Here is a 25,814-nt window from a genome sequence, read left to right as displayed (position 1 = left end):
ATAAAATTAGACATAAAAAAAAGATTCTCAATAAATATTTGTGAAATAAACATCACAAACAGCATCATTTAAGGCCTTAGCATTGGAACACTAAATGTAACCTGACCGCTATCCACCTAGAGCATCTGATGTAGTGAGATGGCTACAATGACTCACTTATTCACCATCTCATCTTCATTTATTTGTCACCTAGCACCTGAAAGTCACAGAGAGGGTACAATGATGCATCTGACACTAATCCTATTAGTAAAATTGATCAAATCCCTTGTTCTGATCACCTATTCACTTTATCAGTGAAGAAGAGAATGGAAGAACATATGACACTCAACACTGGACAGATGACATTGGCAGCAGCTTATTAAATCACATTTATTTCCAGTCCTTGTGAGGTGGACGCTGCAAGCCACACACAGAGCCATGTGGGGTTTGCACCCAGAAACAGAGTAAACTGGCAGGGGCTGTGGAAGACCAACTCTGTAGTATCAAGAGGGTGGGAGTGATCCCAGCTTTCCATGGGGGTATCATTGGCTTGTTTGAATAATTCCACCATCTTGTAAAACCAACTAGGTTGAGGACCATGTTGGGTGGAGCTGGTGTGGCCGATGGAGGAACTAGCCAGGTGTGGAGCCTTTCCCACTGGGCAGAGGACATAGCTGGAAAGAGAAGAGGAAGTCACTGCTAGGCTTTTAGGGCCCTGTGAGGGTGGGAAATGTCAAGGCAGCACTTGAAATTTAGGTCTTATACTACATCTCTTGGCCGCAGATCCTCCTTTGTAAAATCAGGTGATGGGAAACAAATGATCTCAAGGTTCCTGTCAGTTTTAATTTTCTTTAATTCTCATTATGTGAAGCCACTCAAATGAGAGGTCACACTTGGAGGCACTTGCTGTCCTGATTTGTCTGTGAAAGATCAGTCTATTTTTGTTCATGTTAGAGAAATCTCACTGAATTCAGGCTAATCTCCTAGGGCCCTCTGAAAATTTTAATGTGAAGCTGAAGCATTTCATTTCCAGCAAGTGGGAAGGGGAGTACATTACAACATTTAGCACAGAAGTCAATTTTGGAATTAACAGGAAGAGCTTTTAGAGAGTCCAGGAAATAAATGATATTTATAAGCCTAAAATCAACTCTTCTTTTAAATAATATTAACCTTTTTAAAGTAAAGTCTGAGCGAGAGTTAAGAAATGTTTATATTTTCTTCCAGAGGGAAAAATTCATTATCCCAGACAGTAGGGGATTTGTGGCTCTCATTAGATTCCACAAATTTAAGACTGCAGGAGAAGAGTCAAAAACATCTTGCCTGCTTAATTTTGATCAAAAGGAGAAAGGAAAAAAAAAAGTGTTTGTCTTTGACTCTCAAACCCAAATTTGCAGAACTTAATAAAAATTGTAAGTTTGATTTCACATGCCTCTGTTTTAAAACAAAATTATCCTCATCACAGGAAAAGAATTTAAGTTGACATTTTCAAGAGTCTTAGTAATAAAAACTTATATCTAAGTTCATAAAGAACATTTTGGTTAAGATAGTGTAACCTGTTCTCTCTAATAGTCATAATAGTAACCATTCTCTGCTCAGGGAGCATGTGTTCTCCAACATTTAAGAAAGAATTGAAGAAAGTAAGAATAATAATGAAAAAAGTGTACTGCCGCCTGTGGTCTTTAAGCTAGGATGCTCTCCCACTTAGCCACCTGTCTCATGCCCAGTGACCTATTTCTTATTCTGGCAAGATGCTGTTATTATCAATACATTAATATGAAATCAAATAAAAATAAAAAATTAGAATTCTGTAGCTTGGGCATGTGTACTCCAAAGAATGTTTCAAATTTATATTTAAATTTATCTGGATTAAAGCTCCCAGACCAGCAATATCTTGTGCTGAAAATACTGTCCTGTAACAAAATACAGTTTAATAGGACATTCTTTATAATACCAAAGAGTTAAACTGAATGAAGAGAGCAGTGGTAGCTTGCAATGTCTAACTTAGGGCGTCATGAAGAATTCTAATAGAAAAATGTAAAAAATGAATCACCTAAAGGAAGGGTCATGTATTACAGTCATTTCTAGGCTGTTCTCTTATTGAGTATAATAAAAGCTGATCCCTCTATCATTTTAAGGACCATTATATATTAAATTTTTATGGCGACTGGCTTACTTGGCTAGGACACTGCCATTTTCTTTCTTTGCAAAAAGACATATTTTCCACAACATAAGTCACCTTATGCTCTGTGCACTGTGAGAAGAGGACAGAAAGGGAGATGAAGTAGAAAGATGTGCGCATTTTCTTTAATGTTTGAAATAACATGAAACAGACCAGGAAAATCAAATATGAGTAGCACTGTTCAAAATTTTCAAGTATAACTGCTCTAATGTATTAAACCAAGAGTGCCTGATAATCAAAAGGTATTTGTGAGACTAAAATGTACAACACAGACAAGCCCAACTGGAAAAATCTAGTACAGAAGATGACAACAGCATATTTTTAATATGCTCCATAGGATCAAAGATACATTATAAAATAATACAGAATCTGCAGGGAAGCGCCAGAGTGAGTGTATGTAATTGATCTCATAAAGAGATAGTTTTTTCAAGCCCAATCACTGCAGTTTTTAAAAGTCTATTTTGGTTGCTGACAAGATCCTATGGCTTGTACGGCTATACAGATGCAGCAATAACAATAAGTTCAAACATTCATTGAGTACTTAGTATTTAGGCATTGATATTTGCTTGCATTATCTCACACAATCCTTGTAGCATGCACATAAGATGAATACTATTATTATCTTGCTCTTTAAACAGGAGAAAAGTAAGGCACAGAGACTTCACTAACATCATGGCTAATAAGTGGTAGAGGATGTAAATCCAGGCAGTCTGCCTCCAGACATGCATCCTTAACCACCATATATTATTAATTAAATTACATGATGATTATAAGGTAAATTTGAATATTAGGTGATAGGTCATGTGCCCAATGAGAAGATCATAAAAAATATTTTTTTATCAATTTGAATATATACACATTTGGGAATGCAGATACAATTATCGACATATTGTATCGATATGATACAATTATCATATATACATAAATCATATACATATCATACATATATAAAATCATGTTAGGTAAAGTAGCATATTCATTAGAAATAGTGCCTTTTTTTATATTTATGTTACATAACACAGCAATACAGCCTAGTGGTTTAGCACAGGGATTCTGGAGCCAGAATGGGTTCAAATATGAGGTCTAGTATTTCCTGCCTTATGATGTTTGACAAGTTATTTAACCTCTTTGTTATATTTAATTATATGTCAAATGTATAGTACCTACCTTCTCAGGCTGTTAGGAAACGTAATTGAGTAGAAAGGTGTGAAGCTTTTAGAGCAGTGCCAGACACATAGTAAGTATATACCCATGTTAGCTCTTAGTTTTTTTCCCCCCGAATGCTTCACTTGCAGCTTTGGCATGAGGGGTCCTGTCATACCGTAGCCCAGCCCTCTGACACTGTATTTTACAGTATCTCCCCTTCTAAGTTGTTTGAGATACAGAACTCCCAGTACTGCCACTGAAATTCTTATTCCAAACCACAATATTCATTCACCTCATATTAGAAATGTTTTATTTGCTTCTTAAGAGATTGTCTGATCTCTACAATAAAAATACAGCATTGCTTTTAAAATTAACTTTAAAAGCCTTTTTTTAAAAAAACATGAGGCATTTGCAATATTCAAGTCAAAAATCCCAAGAATAATTGCTAAATTAAATTTCTTTGCCTTTAAAAAACCCATTTTGTCTAAAAGCATCCAGTATTTTTCCAGGCAAATCTGACTTCCCAAGACAATAATTTATTGCTCAAAGTAAAATAATTGAAATAACAAAGGCAGAATTTGATGAGGAAATTCTTTTCAAAGGCATAAAGGAGAATTTGGAGGAAATATAATTGTCATGTTTGGGAAACAGAATGATATCATTAATATTCAGAGTTAGTGAAAACAGATCTTGGGCACTTATGTTGGTTTTTACCATAATTATCAGGTTTCATTGTGGAACTTGACATGATAAGTATAGCTGTCAAATCCCCGCCTCATTTGGTGCTTGTGGATATGGTTGAAGGTAGGGGAAACTATCTATGTTCACACTAGAATTTTCTGGCAAAATTCCCTGTGACATATTACTATAAAACAGACGAGAAACAAGGCAACTCTAAAATCTAAGCACCATTTCACTGCCTCCTAAAAAAACGAAATTTTCCACTTTGTCAAGTACGTAAAAGTGTTAGTTTGTATTCTAGTACGATTGTCAAACTAATTAGAAGATATCACTCAATTAGAATGTTCTTTCTTTTTGGGGGGGAGGGACACAAGTTTAGTACTGAGAGATTAAGTCTCAGGGACAACTAGGACAACAAGCCCACTTCATGATCCATCAACTCTTGACCTGGTTAAGCCTTTCTACTAGTGAAGACAACTCAGTGACCTTAACAGAGGTTAGCGCATTTACAGAGTACTGCAGTTTCCTGTAATATAACTTTCTGGAGACTATCCCCTGGGGGGATGCTACATCAAAAGAAAAAAAAATTTTTTTTCTAAAAAGAGAGGTCTACAAAATAGACTGGTATTCTCTAAGGAGTTTCTACAGGATTCTTTGGTTTATACTTCAAAGTCCAACAGCTTGGAAGATTTAATCATATAGCTTAATTTGTTTGCTTGTCTTATGGAGTAAGGGGCTGGCAAGGCTACATAGGAAGAGACAGGTAGGGCAACATGACTACGCTATTGCAGAGGGGTAGGTGACCAGGCTTACAAAATCCCAGATGCGGAAAATGTTATAGACAAGATATATTAACCAGAGAGAGTGGAAAACTAAGCCCCCAGTGGCAACCCATTCCAGACTGTCTCACTCTAGGGAGCTTTTCCCCCTTCCTTTCCATTCTCACCTTCACTTAATAAACTTTCACTTCACCTTATCCTTTTGTGTCCATGAGATTCATTCCGCAACTCCATGAGACAAGAACCTGTGACCCTGCAACATTATCAATTGGGGCAAGGGTTAGAGAAGAAGGAAAACCAGTAAATACAGTAATTGTTTGCACAGATAGAGTATTTCAATAACAGCTACATCTAACAATTCATTCCTAAGCAGGTAATATTTTATGTTTATATTCTTATATTTTGTTTAAATTTGAGACTGATATCTCTTTTGGACAGGAAGAAATGGAAACATGAGAAGAAACAAGAGACTAGAATTTTCTTTCAACCATAAGATCACGAAGTAGATGAATTAATAGATTATTACACATTGGCAATAACTAGAAGCCCAGCTTCATAGATAGTATAGCTTAGAGAGTATAACCATATAATTTATCAATGAAACTGGGACATTTTTGATAGAGAAAAAGGGACGATATAAATAATTACGCTGGGAAAAAAAGCATAAAATGGGACAATATGGCTGTCTCCAGCAAATCTGGCTACATTATCATTCTTCCGAGTTGTGCAGATGGTATCTACATCCATAAGTTCTAAAATGGTTTATAAAAGTTGGTAAATTAAATAATTTGATGAGCTATTTCAGAAATTTTCTGGTGAAATTAGCTGCCCATTCATCTCAGGAGTATAGTCCTTGGTTTTTCAGTTTGTAATTTTCTTATTACTATTCTTGTTTGGAGGGGAGTGTGGAGTTGTTTTGTTTGATTGGTTTAATTTGTTTCATTATAGTGTGTATGTTGAAAAAAAAAAACAACCTTTTAACCAGTGAAATTTTATTATTCTTTTGGAAACTGCTCCCAGAGCAATGGCCTGGTTTCTTTTGTAAAGACCATAGGATTCGAGGGCAGCATATAATGCAAGGGCTGATGGTATAAATTTTAATACTATAGGCTCTGAAGACAGTTCTGCTCATTGGTTAATACCATGGCATTTGGAATTAGGATTCCTGAACTTTCTGAAAGTGATTTAACACTCTGTGATTTATCACAGAAGCCAGAGCAATCAAAAGGAAAGAATCTACTTATAACACTCTTCAGTTCATAACCTTCAGTAGTTCTCCTTTGTCTTTTAGAACCAACACCAGAATCTCACAAGACACTCTTATTTCCTGGTCCTTGCCTATAGCTCCAGCCTCAACTACATGGCTCTTCTTGAGGCCTCTCTAACTATCCTGGCTTCATTTAAACCAGTGATTTCCAAACTCTGATTTTATCCAAGAGGCATTTTTAGTTGTCACAAGGTGGCAGCGGGGATGGGAGATGTGCTACTGGCATCTAGGTGGTAGAGGTCAGGAGCATTCTTCAAGGTCAGGGATGTTCTTCAAGCATCCTACAGTGCACAAGGCAGCATCCTCCACGCACCTCCCCGGAGAATCATTTAGATCAAAATGTTAATAGTGCAAAGGTTGAAGTACTCTTATTTACACCTTTTCTGACACCATGTTTTCCCTGTTCCTAGGCTTTACACACTATTCTCACTGCCTGCAATACTCATGCTCTTCCTCTCCCCTCTTTTCCCTTTTCTTTAAGACTTCATTTATTTATCCATGGGAGACACACACACACACAGAGAGAGAGAGAGAGGCAGAGACACAGGCAGAGGGAGAAGCAGGCTCCACACAGGGAGCCCGACGTGGGACTCGATCCCGGGTCTCCAGGATCACACCCTGGGCTGAAGGCGGCGCTAAACCGCTGAGCCACCCGGGCTGTCCTTCTTCTTCTTCTTATTATTATTTTTTAATATTTTATCGTTATTCATGAGAGAGCCAGAGGGAGAGGCAGAGGAAGAAGCAGGGTCCCTGCAAGGAGCCTGATGCGGGACTCGATCCCAGGACCCGGAGTCACAACCTGAGCCAAACGTAGATGCTCAGCCAGGAGCCCCCCAGGCGCCTCTCCTTTTTCTTTAGCAACTCCCATTCACCCTTTTGATCAACACCTTCTCACCGTGGCTTTCCCGATTTTCCGCCGCAGATGAGTACTACACTCCCTCAAAGAATTACTTGCACGTAAGAGCATCAGTAACAGTTTCACACGTATGTCCAGGTGCTTGATACCCCGCCCCCGACCCCCCCCAAGGAATCCCAGGTGACCGGCACCGTACAGCTTGTGTGCATCCCAGTATCCCCGACAGCGGGCACAGCCAGGTGAGCTGTCCTGCAACTAAAGGCGACTAAAGGAACATTTAACAGCCTCACTTACAAAAGGAGAATAATAGAGTACTCGTCTCGTTAGGTTATAAGGACTAAAAAACAGGCATACACTCCGTAACACTGTGTCTGAATCCCGGTAAATCCGGAGGGCCCGACGCTCTGCAGTTTGCGGACAGGGACGGACCCCTGCGGCCCGGCATCGGCGCTCGCACACCCTCCCCCGGGACGACCGGCGACCGCCCGCTTCTCCCTCCTCCAGAGTAACCAGCAATTGCTGCGCCTGCGCCTTTCTGCCTCTCCGGCTGCCCAGACTACCGGAAGTATTTTCCTTCTTCTCATTGGCCCGCCACTGGACTCATTCGTCGATACCGCGCATGCTCTATAGCGGGTCTCCCCCGCCCGCCCCCCCCCCCCCCCCCCGCGCCCGGTCCCGCGCCGGGTCCAACCCAGAAGGGGCGCAAATCTGCCAACGCGCCTGCGCGAGCGGCGTGCCCCGGAAGCAGTTCTTTGGCCCTGTGACACGTAGCAACGGAGTCAATTCAGAGTCTGAACTGGTGTTGGGGGGTTTCGGGGGGTCGCAGGAGCTGCTGCCGCCGCTGCCGCGTTTGGTGAGTGTGCCGGGCTTGTGGCCCGCTGTTCGGGTTCTCTTCAGTCCTGCGGCGCGGCTTGTTGCGGCCCTGCGGCGCCGCGTTCCGATCCTCTCGCCCAGACCCTCGCTCCCTTTCAGGCCCTTGCTTTGAAGTGGCCCCTGGATCTCGGGCTCGGCCTTCCAGGGGTCGGCCCCTTCCCGGCAGGCCCAGGCCTTAGCCTGCAGGGAGACAGCCGCCCTGTCGGCGGCAGAGCCTGCCCTGAGCTGAGGAGTCGTCTGTGTGGTTGGTATTCGAGATCTCCGCGGAACCGGGGCCCCCACGCCCCTTCCCCTAACCCGGGGCACAGCAGCGCCGTCAGGTGGGCGGGGCTTCCCGGGCCTGAGTTTAGACGTTTCCTGTGCAGCTGCCCACCCGGACCCGTCCTCCAAATGCTCTTCCCCCAAACTCCAGAAGAGATCATTTACTGCCTTCTGAGGCTTTTTGCTTCCTTCGTTCGTGTCGAGACGAATTCGGTAGGACCTTCCTTGGGTTTGAAGAGTATTTGCCATTTTTCTTCTCTCTTTCAGATCCTTTGCGATGGCAGGCTTTGAGAACTTAAACACGGATTTCTACCAGACCAGTTACAGCATCGATGACCAGTCACAACAGTCCTATGATTACGGAGGAAGTGGAGGACCCTATAGCAAGTAACTTGTCAGCTTTGACCGTAGTCCCCGGCTGAAGCGAATGCCTGTATCCTCAGTGTTTGGTTCTTCCTAAAACCGAGCGTGTCACCGTGTCCCTTGTCAGGAATGTGATTTTTCATAATTTTCCTTCCTCTGGAAAGATCTGTGACACCGGTTTGGGTTTGAAAGGATTGCCCTGTTTAATTTGGTGTCTTCTGCAAAACCTTCCAGCGTGCTGTGACCGTGAAAGTGGATTGTTAAAGAACTGTTTCCTAGTGATAGTATTTCTACATCATTTAAGATACAGATAAGGGCTTCGAGGACCTAGGAGATACATAGGCTGTTTAGTCCACAGAGCCAGTTAAAAATTTAAAATCTTGCAACAGTTAGCTCAAGAAGTTAAATCAGTCCAAATTTCAGACCTTATCAGTGTTAATTCAGAGGGCTTAATGACACTATTTAGCAGTGTAAGCTCTCTTATGAATCATCAGGTGATTTTTTTTTATATATATATAACAGGTGATAGTGATAGTCATCTTTATTACTGCTCGTAGCAAAACCTATGGTCAGTACACACGAGTCACCAGTTGCAGGTTGAAGAGGGGGCCTCGAAACCTTTCAGCCCTGGACTGTTAAAGAACAAAATTAAACAACAAGAAAAAAACCTACCTTTTTTTTTTTTTTTTTTTTTTTTAATGGTCCCTGGTGTTAGTGGCAGAAATACATTAGCGGAGCTTTTCCACCGATTTCCTCTAGAATGTTGTATTCTTAGTTTCTTAGGATCTTAAAGATAACCTCATCAGTCATTTCCTACAGCAGGGTGGCTTAACCTTTCTTAGGTGGTCCAGAATCCCTTCAAGAATCTTACAGAAAAGGTGGACCTGTTTCTGAGATGTAACTCCACACACTCAGATGCCCACATAAATATGCATGTTACTGCACACAGTTGGTGTCATATGATATTCGTTTATGAACCATGAATTAAAAACCTCCTGAAGGGTATCCCAGGATGAAGACAAGGGAAGGTTGTGTATTGAATCAATCTGAGAGAAACGTGTAGTAGTAGAACATGTTTGATTTAATAAATCTGAATGACAGTGCCAAGAGATTTAAAAAACAAAGCAAAAATCAAATTCAGCCCTCACTCAGTATGGCCTGTCTTAGATAAGCTGTCACCTGTTGACCTCTTGAATCTGCTAAATTTGATATATTGTAAGGCTTTTCCCCCCTAAAAGTCTAACACCTTGAACGGTGGGAGTGAGCATGTGAGAAATACTGTGAATGAGTTTTTTTTCCTTCTGCTAAATTCTGTTATATGCCATTGGGGATTTATCTTTTTTGATCAATTAATTGGGCAGGATTGGAAAAATCGTGTTGAGAAATTTCCATTTACTTAAAAATGTTTTTGTTTTTGTTTGTTTGTTTGAATCTTTGTATGAGAGGAACATGAAAGATTGGCTTGAGTGCAGCCAAAGCGCTTTGGAAAACCTGGCTCTGTATGTAGGCCTGTTTATACTAAATGATGTTTGGATTCTGCAAAACTATGACATATAGATCACAACCTCCTAGGTTTATTGATCTCTGCCTTTCTTTCCTGTCCTGTTCATGTGTGCATCATGTGGGCATCACTTAAACTGTGACTTGTCTTTTCATCTCAGGTATCATCATCTCATTTCAATTCTCCAGAGGGAGGTTGTTTAGATATTCTTTTGCTAACTATTCTCACATTTCCATTGCAACCAGATCATGTGCCAGTAACCATTGCTTCAGTATAATGAATTTTTTATCCCAGGTGCTTTTATACCCATTATTGCCAATTAACAAATATGAGTTTATAGGTGAAGCCTAGTGTAGGAATGTAGGAAGCCTAATGTATTAGCAGTAATAACTGGGTTTTATTTATTTATTTATTTATATTGTTTTTTATTTTGATAAATTTATTTTTTATTGGTGTTCAATTTGCCAACATATAGAATAACACCCAGTGCTCATCCCATCAAGTGCCCCCCTCAGTGCCCATCACCCAGTCACCCCCATCCCCCGCCCACCTCCCCTTCCACCACCCTAGTTCGTTTCCCAGAGTTAGGAGTCTCTCACTGGGTTTCATTTATAAGTGTCATTTTCATATTCATGTAATAACAACAACAAAAAGTAAAAGGCCCTTTCACCTTAATCTGTTGAGTTTTATGATTGCCACATTGGTTGGGTCCCACATTGTATGCTAGATATAAAATACCAACTACTATTTTTAAAGGTTTTAAAGCTAGTATTTTTTCTTCTTTGACTTAACTGATAAGTATCTATATGGAGTACAATGTTGATTTACTCTCTAAAGATCATGTCTACCATGTTGTGTTCTAGTTTAAAACCAGCAGGCAAGCCAGGAATTTTCCTGACCAGGTCCTTCTGGAAAAGGAAAATAGTAAAATTCCACGGTGTAGTCTTTCTCACCTTGGATCTTAAAGAAGGAATGATGGTACCACTTTTGAAGCTGTCATTTGCTTGTAGTAATTCTCTTCCTTACATGAAATATATGAGTCTCTATTAGCAGTTTTAAAGTATGGACCACAGACCCCAGAGGATCCTTGAGATCCTTTTCAGAGAGCCTTTTAAGGTTAAAACTAATAATAACAATACTAAAACACTATTTACCTTTTTAGGTGTGTTAACATTTTTACTGATACTGTAAAAACAATGATTGGTAAAACCGCTAGTACCTGAATGTGATGACAAGGGCATCAGAGTGTTTTAGTAATCATTGTATTCTTCATCACCACACACTTGCTGGGGTGTGGAGGGAACCAGTTTCATTTAAGGCTGCCCTTGATGAAGCAGTAAAAATCATGATGTTATTAAATCCTGACCCTTCAGTACACATGTATTAAAAATATTCTGTGTGACAAAATGGGAAACAGTCATAAAGCACCTCCAGTTCATACTGAAGCACAGTTATCTTGAGGAAAAGCCGCTGTGCAATTTCAGTTGCAGGTTGTATCAACTGCTTTTTTTATTGGAAATAACATCCCAGCAAACTGTGGTTATGTAGATTTGATAACTGGGCAGATATTTTCTCAAAGATGAAATAATAGAGATAATAATTGAATAATGCTTAACTTCAAGAAAGAAAACTGACAGTATGTGTAATTAATGGTTAAAGTTTTCAGGTAAAAATGAGGATTTGGGAAAACTATCCATTACTGTGAACTTGTCAGCTTTCTAGTAATTAACCATTTTTCTGATGAAATCATTGATAGATATTAACAAATGTGATTTTCCTCTATTTATACTTCATATATATGTTTTTATATTAAGTATGTCAATATTTGGGAGAGCTATATCACTAATATTTTCTAAATTAGCAGTGAATGTTACAAAATCATACATGAGTAAGGGAAGAATCCATTCAAAGTGCAAGACACATCAGTGTATTTTAATATAACAGTATAAAAAGTTTATTAGTGTTAACAATTTTATTTATTCATTCATTCATTCATTCATTCATGAGAGACACAGAGAGAGAGAGGCAGAGACATAGGCAGAGAGAGAAGGAGGCTCCATAAAGGGAGCCCAATGTGGGACTCGATCCCGGGTCTCCAGGATCATTCCCTGGGCTGAAGGCAGCACTAAACCGCTGAGCCACCCGGGCTGCCCTGTTAACAATTTTCTACGTTGTTGGGTTTTTTTTTTTTTAAGATTTTATTTACTTATCCATGAGATACACACACAGAGAGAGAAGCAGAGACACAGGCAGAGGGAGAAGCAGGCTCCATGCATGGAGTCCAATGTGGGACTCGATCCTGGGACACCAGGATCACGCCCTGGGCTGAAGGCAGGTGCTAAACCACTGAGCCAGCCAGGGATCCCAATATATACCTACGTGTTCTAGATAACACTTTATTTTATTTTATTTTTTAAGATTTTATTTATTTATTCATGAGAGACCCATACAGAGAGAAAGAGAGGCAGAGACACAGGCAGAGGGAGAAGTAGGCTCCATGCAGGGAGCCTGATAGGGGACTCGATCCCAGGACCCCAGGATAACGTCCAGGGCTGAAGGCAGGCGCTAAACCGCTGAGCCACCCAGGGATCCCCATATATAACACTTTAGAATGAATTATAATAAATAGTAAATGTACAACCCTTTTAAAGGTGCAGAAGTTTTTAATATTGAAGTTTTTAATATGAAAATTAAGTCTTCTACTTACCCCTACTTTCAGGTTCTTTTACTTATATGATTATATTATATTAACTATGTTACATTATATCTAAACTTGTGTAATCGTGCATATTATATGTAATATATGTACCTGTAAATAAAATACACATATGCAAATATATACATACAGATATATTCCAAAAAGTACAATCACAGTGGGTACATATGGTATATACTATTCTGAACATTGGGTGTTTTTTCGTTTCTGCCCATTAAGTATTTTTTTTTATTTTCATTCTTTATTACACATAAAAGTACCTCATTCCTTTTAACAGTTGCTTAGTAACCTTTGCCCCCCCATTACAATATATTTACTGGTAACTGTTTGTGTTGTTTTTCGTGTTTTGCTATTAAATAGTGTTTCATCGAATTCTGTATTACTGTATAGCCAGAAAAATAAATAGCATTTTTTACAGCTTGGATTGAAATAGAGTGATAACTAAGTCTTGAGAATCTCATTGGGTTCTCCAGAGGGCTGTGTGTAGTTGAACTTTTGCCATTACTTGGATTTGCTTTTAATCAAGGTATCAGTTATTTTAAAAATTAGATTTAAGATCTCCAAATAATATTCATGGCAGTCATTAGATTTTATACTTGTCAAAAGGAACTATAAAAGTTTTAAGGGTAATTAAACTAAAGGATCTTTAAGGCTTTAAAAAATTTCTTTTCAAAATAATTATTTTATTCTTTATTTCTTTCTATGTAATGAGATTAGTTCCGTTGATAAGCCATATTTTTTTTTCCTAGAACATGGTAAAACAGGTTTTTAAAGACACTACTTCAGTAACCTTCAGGTCCCTGTTGTTTTCATCATTAAAATAGCCTTGGTAAAGTCTCTTTTCTACAGTGCAGGATTTACTATAGCACATATCAAATGAGACAGTAGATGTACATCTGCTTTGAAAACTTAACAGTGCTATTCAAATGCAAGATGTACTAATAATGTTTTGTTGTATTCAGAAAGCTTTCACAGGAAGAGGCTTGAATTTTTCTACTCTGTATTTGAAGTTGGTGGTTATTTTTAAAGAGATTTATCCACTTGCAAAATATAACATAGTACAGAAAGTAAAGAAGAATGATTACATTCAATGGAGATCCAAACCACAATGGAAAATTACTTAGCATGTAGGACAAAGTCTGTCATGTTACATTTTCATTCATAGTTTTAGGCATCAGTTGTATTTCACAGCTGTCTTCATATTACATATACTTATTGAAGGGGAAGAATAGATCAGATTCTTTAGTTTTCATTTGTTGACCGCCTAATGTTTAAAAGTTTCATAGTTGGTAAAATGCTTAAGCTCCATGTGAGTGTTGGCATCATTAGCAAGATTCTCTAAAAAATACAACTTACCATTAGATAATCAAATTGATCTTAGTTATTAGATTTTATTTCAACACTATTTATGAAAACTAGTAAAGTAGCTATTCTAGGAATTGCAGGACTTTGATTCTCTAGCTCTCAGAGATTGCCACTGTTGACGTAATTCTGAGAAATGTAACTTTGGTTTATAGACAGTATGCTGGCTATGACTACTCGCAGCAAGGCCGATTTGTCCCTCCAGAGATGATGCAGCCACAACAGCCATACACCGGGCAGATTTTTCAGCCAACTCAGGCATACACTCCAACAACACCTCAGCCATTCTATGGAAACAATTTTGAAGATGAGCCACCCTTATTAGAAGGTAGGATTGGTTGCAGTAGTTCGTAGTATTCTGTGATGTCTAGCTAGTCAGTGAAAACATATCTCAGTTTGGAGAAGTTGTCCCTTCCTTTAAAAGAATAATTTTATAGAAAAAAAAAGCCACATATGAAACCACATTGAGCTATAGGGGACCAGATTTTTAATTAAAGTGACAATTATGTGAGCATTGACTTATTTCCCATTACTGATTAAATTCTGTCAGTAGAAGAAATAAAAGGAAATACCGTAGTAGTGATTGTTTTACATGGGAGAAACTGGCAAAACTAGTAACATCACTGAAAAGTATGGTGATTTTCAAATTGTATTCTAAAACCCATAAAGCAGTAGTTCCATACATTTTAGGTCGAGGTTGGATACCTTATGAAAGTCTAATGAGAGCTATGAATACCCTTCTTAGAAAAATGTACACCTGTGCATAGAAACATAGTTTCGTATACAATTTCATAGCATCTCCAAGTATTTCTGAAGTTCCAAGTAAAGAACCCCTAACTGATAACATTGTCCATATATTCTTTGTTATGCACGCATAGCTGCGAATGTCTTGTTTTGTCATATCCACACACTTTTGCAGCATCAAACCAAAAATAGGATATTTGCAATCGATGAAAACTGGTATTGAGTAATCACCAAAATGCCTGATATTGCTAGATTCTCTTTTGATGCTGAATGTTTCATTTTGTCTCCTGTTGTAGCATAGATTCTGGTAAACTCAAGGTGTGTCACAAATCCTAATTGACTGTCTTACTTTCTTTTCCTTTAGAATTAGGTATCAATTTTGACCACATCTGGCAAAAAACACTAACAGTGTTACATCCGTTAAAAGTAGCAGATGGCAGCATCATGAATGAGACTGATTTGGCAGGACCAATGGTTTTTTGCCTTGCCTTTGGAGCCACGTTGTTACTGGTAAGATTTTAGTTTGAGCTCTCAGTGTGGATTAAAGAAAATCTTTCATTGTTCCATCAGGAGCCATTTTTGAGACTGTTGATATATCAAATCTTTCATGTGTTTTGAATGGTATTGAGTTGCTGGAATATATACCCATTCATCACTTCTCCATTGACAACAAATGTCATATATTTAGAAATAATTTTTTTGTTCCGAGAAAAGTTTCAATTATTAGGGGAAAAAAAACACAAATAATGTGTGGCTTCAGTCCCTCATCAAAATTCCGTCTTACTTTTTAGAAATTGACAACATTCTTTAGCCTATTGCTCTTTTATTTATTTATGTATATTAATAATAGCTTTTTCTTATTTTTTAATCTGTAGACCTTGGATGATGTTTTGTTATGGTGGTGCTTGTTGTTAGTTTCGTATATATTATTTTAACTTTTAATGAATTGGAGTGTTAAAAGACAAGTTTCCCTGCAAATGTTAAAGTATATTGAAAATGAATAGTTGTAAAGATAATTTGTTAATATTTGTTGTATTTTATCTTATGTCTCTGAATTAAGAGAGATAAATGATGTAATGGATAGAAGATGGGATTTTTAGTCAGAAAAGCTGGGCATCAGTTCAGTGCTCCTGCTCTGTTCTGGAGTAAAATGTTTCATCCTTCAGCTCCCTCTGATAATCCTATGTTTCCCACCTCACAAGATTGTTTACAGATTAACCAAGAGGTTATATGAGAACCCAGAAAAATTTTAAAGTGCTGTACATATATGAGGTTTTGTTATTACTACATTAATGAATTCATTAAACTCAGCTGAACCTTTTAAATCTTCTACATTCTCACATATTTGCAAATAAATACTGAGTCTAACAAAAATGAGAAGAATTTTTCCATGTAACATAATCTTTGAAGACATTCTCATGATTGAGTTTTATATGTCCAAAATCTGATAAACAAGGACATTTTTGAAATCTTCTCTGTGGACTGATTTTCATCATAGTCTGACCTGAATACATTGTTTGCTCATATATCTTGATTTTAAGAGTACTCTTACAGGGGCACCTGGGTGGCTCAGTGGTTGAGTATCTGCCTTTGGCTCAGGTCGTGGTCCTGGCGTCCTGGGATTGAGTCCCGCATTGGAGGGAGTCTGCTTCTCCCTCGCCTTATGTCTCTGCCTCTCTCTGTGTGTCTCTGATGAATAAATAAAATTTAAAAAAAAAAGAGTACTCTTAGAGCAGTGTAACTAATTTATACTGTCTTAGTTCTGTTTGGTAAAGAACATAATTCTTTTTGTTTGTCAAAAGACTATAAATCCACCAACAATTTGGAAAAATAATGAAAGAAAATACATCTTCCATTATATTTCTCTTACTTGTTAGTAGTCAGTTTTCTTTTCTTCTCCCCTCCCCATAGAACCATGGTGTCCTGCTTATCCTGGCTTCCTTTCTGTTAGCTCCTTTAACTTTAATATAAAGTGAATGATAAAATTGTTTCTACTGTTACAAAGATTGCAACTACATCTGCCAATGAGAATAAATTGCTTCAGGGCAATTTTGGTGGTATTAGGTGCTTTCAAGTAATATTAGATATCGTCCAAACATTCTGCAGGGTTTTCCATCTTGTCTCTGTAGTTTATTTGCTTAATATCAGCTAGATTTTTTTTTTTTTTAGAAATCTACTACTTAAAGGTAATTGTACCATGATTTTGTATCTTTATTTGCTGAATTGCTCAAATACTAACTGGAAAATGAAAAAACCAAGTATCTGTGTATTGGAAAGTGGATATTTTAGATATCTTGAGGAAGATGTAAATCTGTATTTTACTACTCTGCATAAAGAATAGATGCCTCTATAGATTTTGATGTTTGCAAATTAGATATTTTCTTACATGTACCATTTTAGGTGAACTAAGACCAAAAAGAATTTTTTCCCTTTAACCTGTAATCTTTTCTTTACCCATAGGCTGGCAAAATCCAGTTTGGCTATGTATATGGGATCAGTGCAATTGGATGTCTAGGAATGTTTTGTTTACTAAATTTAATGAGTATGACAGGTGTTTCATTTGGGTGTGTGGCAAGTGTCCTTGGATATTGTCTTCTTCCCATGATCCTACTTTCCAGCTTTGCAGTGATATTTTCTTTGCAGTAAGTACTGATCATTATTTTGGGGATTGATTGACCAGTTCTCTGTAATAGGATTTATCTCACCATCAGTTTAAGATAAATCACTGATTCAGCAAACATGAGATAAAGTGCCTGTTATGAATAAGGACTGTACTATATGCTTTTCAGTGGTGAACAGTGGAACTGAGAATAAATTTGAAAACTTTTTATACCATCTCTGCTTTTATCTGTGATAAAGAATTTCACTAGTTCTGTGTTTACTTACCATTGTCAGTAAACAAACAGAACAGTGGTGATTGTTAACTAAAATATTGGGTGAAAAGATCAAATTGTTAAAATTACTCTTACCAACTCTGATATTTTTTACACTGTATCTGATTTCTTAAAGATGTTAGGCATATGCTAAATGAAAGTAATAAACACAGTCTGTTTGGCAGCTTATTAACTGAAAACAAAACATTCTTGTTATGGGAAGAGGCTGTTACATGTTCTCAGATGTACTTGTAAGCAGCTTTAAGTGTGTAATTGTTAAGTAATACTTTAGGTAAAGTTAAAAAGAAAGATATAAATTCCTGCTGATAAATTCTCTTCTCATGGCCGGTATACAGATCCTCTCAACAGTTTAGGCTCCTCCTTGTGGCTAGTGCCAGGCACAACCAATGATGGGCCTTTGTTACACTTAGATAAAGTTAAAAGAGAGGTTTAGGGGAAGAGCATGTATCAGCTATTCGATGGTAGAGATTTTGATGGCTTCACAATGTTCCTGCTTTGCGTAAAAATGCTTCAGATTTGCAGTGTAAACTCATTCTTTTCATTTGTTGAGATTGGTACATATATATTTGAATTTTACAGAAGACATTTTCTACCAAAACAGTATTTTCTAACCAGGGCAGTTTTGCTCTTAAGGGTACATTAGGCAGTGTCTGGAGATCATTTTGATTGTCACATCTGTGGGCCATGCACATGTGCTGCTGGTACCTTATGGCTAAAGGCCAGAGATTCTGCTGAACAACCTAGCAATGCACAGAACAGTCCTTCACAACAAAAGTGCATCCATCCCAGATATCAGTAATGTTAAAGTGAGAAACCTAGCTCCTATGCTAACAGGAGTAAAATGTAATTATAAATGAGCTTTTTATCACATCATTGAATGTGGATGTGAATTATTCAGCATCATTGAATTCACTATGAGGTACGTTATTTTAACATTTGAAAAAATCGATCATTTCTATAGATGTGTACAATGTGGATTTAAAATGCTTTTCTTTAGAATTGGTTATTGTTGTATTTTTACATAACTAATCTCATCTACTGCCTTTCCCCCCTTCCCCCTCTTTTTCCTTGTTGGTTACAGAGGAATGGTAGGAATCATTCTCACTGCTGGAATCATTGGATGGTGTAGTTTTTCTGCTTCCAAAATTTTTATTTCTGCATTAGCCATGGAAGGACAGCAACTCCTAGTAGCATATCCTTGTGCTTTGTTATATGGAGTCTTTGCCCTAATTTCTGTTTTTTGAACTGAATTTATCTGGCATGTGGACATCATTGGGCCAAAAAGGACTTTGAACTCTTAAATTGGACCAGCAAACTGCTACAGTGCAACTCTCATGCAGACCTAATATTTGATTATTGGAGCAATGGAAGTAAACATGTATCTTTTGTTCATTTTTATAGAACTTTTGAATACTATGTTGGATTTATCTGCAGTATGACTAGCTTTAAGTGTTTGTGCTTATACAAATAAGTGCTATTTCTCTCCTGTTCCTGCAGCCTTTAAAAAACAAATTTTTTTCCTTGCAAATTATATTAAGATGTTTTTAATAGATTTTTATCAACTGTGGGAAACTAACCACAGAGCTAATACTCTTTCTTAGAAACAACCCATAGTTAAGAAGACACAAGACTTACTGCAGAAATATTTTTCCAAGGGATTAAGAGAGAAAAATTGCCTATATTCTTGAGTTAGATGCACTTGAAGCAAAAAAAGTGATCCCAAAGTAGAGTTCTATGAGTTTGCGCTTCAAAAATTTAACATTCCTTTAAATTATCTTAGGGAGTTTTTGCCTAAGATTCAATGAGAGAAGCCCATAGTCTACTTTATTGTAGATAGGAAATGTGCACACCTGTTGAGATTAGCATTAACTAACTAAACCATAGTGACCCAGACTGGCCACATTAATGTTCATAGTTGGGATTCCATATTTCCTAGGAAAAAGAAAATCACTAACCTTTTTTTGAGAAAAATATTTAAAATGTCACAATTCAGTACTGCAGTTATCAATGTAAAATGCATTTGATGCTTAGTAATTAAAATTTTCCCGATTTTATCTGCTGTTGAGTTGACTTTGCTGTTTTCGGTATTGCATTTTCTTTAACAAGGTTCTGGTTTTAACTTGTATTCCTAATTTATCCTAAGCTTTAGGAACAGAAATCATTTAGTATGAAATCAGAAAAAAGGTCTTAAGTGGAAGGCAATTTACTTTGAGTTACAACATTATTTCCTTGTATTAAACTTATTTGGCTAATATCATGCTATCTTGCCAGAGAATCTCTAGGAAAATGCTGCATCTTGTATTTTGATCATTGGGTTTTTCTGAAAAAACAACTCTGATTTTGGATGAGTCCAGTTATAGTTATGAGAAAGGTGCCCTGGGAGGAGAAAAATGTTGCCTTCTTTAGAAAAGGGGACTTTACACATTTCTTATAAGATCATAATTTCTAATCTCTGGAATCATGTAAATTTGCTTTTCTTCATTAATACTTAATCTTCTGGAGGAATATTCTCACTAGCAGTTCATTTCTGGCTGGGTTTTCAACCTCACCAAAGAGTTTTAGAATATTTTTTATTGTAATCTATGGATAGTATCTTTTTTGCCTTTTTCATTTCATTTTGTAAATACACAGTAACCCTGTTAAGGCAGATGTAATGAGTGCCTTCTGTTAATACCCAGTTTTTCCTAACAAATAGGGTAGATGATTCTTTGCTAAATAAATTTTCCCACTGTTACTTAGTCCTAGACCATTAATCTTAAGCCATATTTATTTTTTGTCTCTCCCACTCCAAACATAAAAATTAATTTAAATCAATGTTGAGAGATTTTTATTGTTACTTGTCTTATTTAACTCCAAAGTCATTAGATACAAAACCATCTCATACATAACAGTTATTCTGTCAAAATAGTTATATAGTGGAGTTGCATTTAATGCAAGAGGTTAGTTTTAGAGTTTGGTACCTGAAGAGTCATGTATAGCCCCAATTTCCCTTCTAAAATTTTTCTTTAAAATACAACAAATATAGCCATATTTATGCATACTTTAAAAGCTGAAAAACCATTTCAAAAAGTTATATGTGGTGACTTTTTTCTCTGACATTGTAGTAGATTATGTTCCCTCATTGAAGTTTCAGGAAGAGCAGGTAGCTTGATTTGAGGGCCCATTTTGTACCAAAAACATACAGGTACCATTAAATGCTAGACACACTCTGTATAGCTATAGATTCACTTAGTGATTATCCCTGAGTAACAAACTCACTGTGAATGGATTTCAGGATCTGTCACTCAAGCTAGTGTTATTTATGCATGTATGTATGCCAAGGACAGATAATTGTTTTTATGTATGGTATAAATGTATATTTTATGAATTTTAATACCATGTTAGATTACCATGTTTACCAACGGGTGCTTTCAGGAGCTATATAAGTAGACCTTGTAGGAATAGGTATTCTTTCTCCAGATATAGTTATAAAGGTAGTGCAAATTTCTGTTAAGTATTAAAATACTAAGTACTGTCACATACTAGGCATCCAATCAAAGAGAATTTTTAAAAATGTAGGTAATGACATGATTTTGGGCAGAATTTAAGTATTTGACATTTTGCAAATTTGTGACCTTAAATGGGTATTGCTCAACTCAAATATACTCCAGATCTAAGTAAGGACAATTATCTCTGAAGCTCAAGTTATGCAGTTATTTTTATAGTATTTGTTACCTACAAAAAAGCCTTTCCTTTCTGAAATTATATACTTTTTCCTTCTAAATGGAAGAATTTAGAACTTTGGGCAAAAGAGAACTATAGAAGTTGAAATCTTATCCTAAAGGGTACTCTGACCTAGTTGTTTAGAATTGTAGGAAGTCAAGACCACATTTGGAGATCTGCCTGTTGTCATATAGAGCAGAGCTAATGTAATGATGCAGACAATTTGCTTAACTTACCCTGTGGGAGAAGTTTTATTAACTTATTTATATATATGTATGTGTAAATGTATGTGTGTGTGTGTGTGTATATATATATATATATATATATATCTATGTGTGTATGTATATGTGTGTGTATATGTATGTATGTGACAAGATGTTTAGCTTTTCATAAGCTATTTCCAAGAGCTTTCCAGGAAATATTGAATGGTACAAATCATAGCATGAAGAGTACCAAAGAATAGCCCTGGGTTTTCAAAACTCTAGCTAGAGCAAGCTTCTACCCAAGTAATGCTCCATGTAAAATCTATCCTCACAAACTATCCCCTTTTCATTTGTGATGTCTTGTCAAATTCCAACTACTGGTTACCAATGATCTCAATTTTTACAAATTCCAATTTATTTGGAAACGAAAGCTTAAATGATTTCTTAAGCAGTTTCCTATAATGATACACTTGTTTTAAAATAGAAACTTTAAGAATGAAACATTAGAATTAGCCAAAAGCCAAGTACTTTTTCAAAGAGTTATAGTAATTAATGGGATATTCTTAGACTCTTCCCCCCCGCCCCCCAGGATGTATTTAGTATTTGAGGGAAGGAATGGCAATAATAAGATAATCAAGGATTATGGTGAATTCCGTAAGGAAAAATTGGATCTTTTATAAATAGATAAGAATGATCTATCATTAGCTTGTCAAGAATACAGTTTACTTTCAGACAGCCTGAGTAGAGCCTATCCTCACCACTCTACAATCTCTATTATTATTTTATAGCACCAGTGAAGAAATAATTGATTTTTAACTCGGCTACCATCCAAATTATTGAAGTTTGAATTTTAATATATAACTATTACTTGAATTTCAGTAAGCTGCTTTGTTCATTAATAATTAAGTATCCATAACTGGGCAGTAGGTAATATTAAATATTAAGTTATTGATTTGTAGGGATTGGCAGAGTAGTTTAAAAGTGTTTTAAATTAACAAATGTATATCTCAGAATGGTGACTATGAAAACTGAAGAATGAAATCTAGTAGTGTGCAGTTAGGATTTTTGCATCAAGATAGGAATACTTCTACCCTTGTGCACAAAGTTCCTACTTTAGTTAATGAAGAACATTATCTGCTGATGGAGCACAGTGTTCTGTGTTTGTGCAAATAAATTAAAATGATTACATACTCAAATGAGGACTAATTAAATACAGAGTTGTTCTTCTAATTTAAAAGCACAAATACTTTCTTGAGCACATTAGGTTCTGAAAATTGGATATTACATTTTTTGTGAGCCTAACTAATTAGGCTTACCTTGCATATATAAATTTGGTTTATTTCTGAAACTACCACTAAATCTGATAGCATGTGGGGTGATTAATTATGCATTAAGGTGTTTAAAATAGCTTTTCAACACTAGCAGCACAGACAGAATTTTAAAAATGAGAAGTGCTCAGTAGAAACATTTAAGACAGTTATAAATTTGTATGCTGACTTGGCTTACTCTGATTATCTTAAAATTAGAGAAAGCAATATGGTTATTTCATTTTTTCCTTCAGGTAAATATAGTTCAGACAAAAGTCCTGGTAAAATTTTATGAAAAATTTGCTTACAGTTTTCAGTTTTGTGATCTTTGATAATGCTATGGGGCTTGATAGTCTTTTTTTTTTTTTTTTTTTTTAGGCAGCCATTTAGGTCCTAAAAGTCCTACAATGTTATATGTTTTTTTTCAAAGTGGGAATGTCTCTATTTCCTTTGCCTGTTACATGCCATTGTTATGATAAAGAATAATACCTCTATACAGCAATAGAAAGGGGTGGTTTATTGATAAGATGTTTTAACAGGAATGACCCTCAGAAACAGTATGCTAAGGGAAAAAAAAAGCCATATATGAAAGACCACATATACATTTATATGAATTTCTAGGAAAGAAATCTGTAGGGACAACAGATTAGTAGTTGCATGGGGATAAAAGTGGGAATTGATTCTAAAGGAGGAGAGAGCTTTTTTGAGTGATCGTGGTTGCACAACTGTATGTTTATTAAAATCATTAAAGTGTACCCTTGGAATGTGTTAGATTTCATGATAGGTTAATAGTATGGAGAGTGAGAGTAAGAGGTAGAACAAACTGCTAGAACATCTGTATTTTTAGAGTTCAAGAGAAAAGAAGAGAAACCTAAGATCGATATTAATAGAGGATAAAACAATAGAGTACTTTTGACCAGAGGGAAAAAACATTGTAATACCAAGGAAGTGAGATTGCCACCCCCTCTAAATTTTACTCTCCATCTAACTCCCTTCAGATTGATTGGTTTGTGTTTTATCAGATCACACACATGGGTGTCTTCTTCCCCTAGTGGCTTGTATCCACACAAATACATGCATACACACTCCTCTTTTTTAGAAATGTTTGTTAAAAGTCCTATTAATTTAGAGGCCTAACTGTATTCACAATGTGCAAACATCATCACTATATGATTTCAGAGTATTTCCATCACCTCATAAAGAAACCTCATACTTCTCAGTTTCCCAGCTCCCATACCCTGGCAACCACTAGTTTTCTTTTTGTCTCTCGATTTGCTTGTTGTGGACATTTCATATGAATAGAAGCATAAAAGATGGGCTTTTGTTTCTGGCTTCTTAGTATAATGTTTTCAAGGTCTTTTTTTTTTTTTTTTTTTAAGCAATCTGTTATTCAAATTGATTTGAAATTTTCTTCATTCTTTTTACTAGCTGAATATCATTTTATTAAATGACCAGAATTTAATTCACTTTGGCAGTGCCCCATCGTCAGACTGTTGGGATCTTTGTACCTTTTTGAAAAATTCTAAATAGTGGTGCATTGGTACTGTTATCTTTTATTATTTCAATGCCACATTTATACCACTCCGGTAAATAACTTAAATGCAGAATTTAAATTCTGAAAATTTCAATAATTTTATTTCCTAATAGTTCTGTTTAGTATGAGTCTAGTTTTTGGTTTGTTGAAGCATGCAAGTCACATATAGGCATTGCTCTGTGGTTCTCTGTTACTTCAGTATTTTTATACTACTCTTAAGCAGTGACAGGTGAATACTGGTAAAAGTATCATGTCACACCCATGCTTCAAATTATTCCTACGTTAGAAGGGAAGACTTCATTCAAAGTGAGTTGCCTTTTTTTTTCCCCCATTTAGGAGAGTCAGTCTGACAGTGTCGTTTTAAGGTCACTGTTTTTACATAGCTTTTTTTTTTTTTTTAAGTTCTGAAATGTGCCCATTTTTAATTTCTCCTTCAGTGGCTCTTTGTACTTATCTAATTTACTTATTTCAGAACATCCCTACCATTTAACTCATTTGTGCTTTAGTTGTATCAGTACTCATCTTTAGAGAGAATATCAAATACATGGTATAATCTGATAGTTGACTGTGCTCAAACTAGGTCTTGTTACCCAATTTGTTCCTATTTTAATTCCCAAGAGTTAAATTTATCATGATAGCAGTTACAGAGACTAAAACCAACATCTCTACTTCAGACATCTGCAGAAATCAGTTTGTTATAAATTTGTATTGAGCTTTTAAGAGTTGAATTACTTAATAAAATGATTTAAAATGCTTTCCTTTTGCTTGTTTTTTGTTTCCATGGGGTTTTCTTTAGAGAATGTTTGTTTGCCTCGGTGTTGTATTTCTCTTTTATGGCTTTTTTAATGCACTTTTTAAAAAACACTTTCTGAACTGTTTAAATGTGGTACATTTTCATCACTGCCTGAGCAATCCTATGGAACAGCATCTTCCAGCCTAAATGCCATTTCAGATACTCCTTGCAGGTCTACGTCTGCCACAAGATCATGCTTAAACCAGGCTCAGTTTTTATCAACCCTTCAGACCATATTTTATTCTGACTGGTCTAGGTCACAGTCTTCCTCCAGGAAGACTGGGGGAAGCATGGTTTGACCTTTTCTATAAAAAATTGAATAACTTCTATGGTTTAATAAAAGATTAAACTGCATCTACTATGAGAGGAATATTTAAATATGGCTGTCCTTGATCATCTACTTTGAACCCAAGTTAGAATTTAATATTTGACATAAGAGTCATACAGATTTTATGTTTTCATTCATATCACAAAAATAAGAAAGAATCATTTATGAACAAACCATGGAACCTCTGTCTTAACCAGGACCCCGCTAGAGGTAGAACAGGAGCTGAGTGGAGAGCATGAAAGTCAAGACTGAGTTGAAGGTGATAGCAGGGGATCTGGGGCTGTAAGAGAATCAGCAGGGAGAAAGTTGGAGAGATTGTGCTAATCTGTATTAGGAAGTTTGTTTT

General features: G+C 36.5%; 1 protein-coding gene and 1 long non-coding RNA gene across 3 annotated transcripts; one reads left to right on the top strand and one right to left on the bottom strand.

The window, feature by feature from the left end:
* Positions 1 to 355: 355 nt before the first annotated feature.
* Positions 356 to 7,441, bottom strand: LOC144314042 (uncharacterized). Its single transcript, XR_013379698.1, has 3 exons — positions 7,182 to 7,441; positions 4,932 to 5,017; positions 356 to 653 (listed from the first exon to the last, which is right to left on the bottom strand). It is a non-coding gene; the product is annotated as an uncharacterized LOC144314042 (long non-coding RNA).
* A 140-nt stretch (positions 7,442 to 7,581) lies between these two features.
* YIPF5 (Yip1 domain family member 5) lies at positions 7,582 to 19,655 on the top strand. Of its 2 annotated transcripts, XM_077897693.1 has the most exons (6): positions 7,582 to 7,740; positions 8,289 to 8,408; positions 14,119 to 14,291; positions 15,072 to 15,217; positions 17,168 to 17,349; positions 18,683 to 19,655. In XM_077897693.1, the coding sequence occupies exons 2-6, from the start codon at positions 8,299 to 8,301 to the stop codon at positions 18,843 to 18,845; spliced, it is 774 nt and encodes a 257-aa protein (XP_077753819.1). In that variant the 5' UTR covers positions 7,582 to 7,740; positions 8,289 to 8,298; the 3' UTR covers positions 18,846 to 19,655. The 2 variants fall into 2 exon arrangements, with proteins under 2 accessions (XP_077753819.1, XP_077753820.1); XM_077897694.1 differs by lacking the exons at positions 7,582 to 7,740; positions 8,289 to 8,408 and adding an exon at positions 8,218 to 8,234.
* Positions 19,656 to 25,814: the final 6,159 nt, after the last annotated feature.

The sequence above is a fragment of the Canis aureus genome, chromosome 5, assembly GCF_053574225.1.
Source record: "Canis aureus isolate CA01 chromosome 5, VMU_Caureus_v.1.0, whole genome shotgun sequence".
NCBI classification, from domain to species: domain Eukaryota; kingdom Metazoa; phylum Chordata; class Mammalia; order Carnivora; family Canidae; genus Canis; species Canis aureus.
This window is presented reverse-complemented; position numbering and strand designations above follow the sequence as displayed.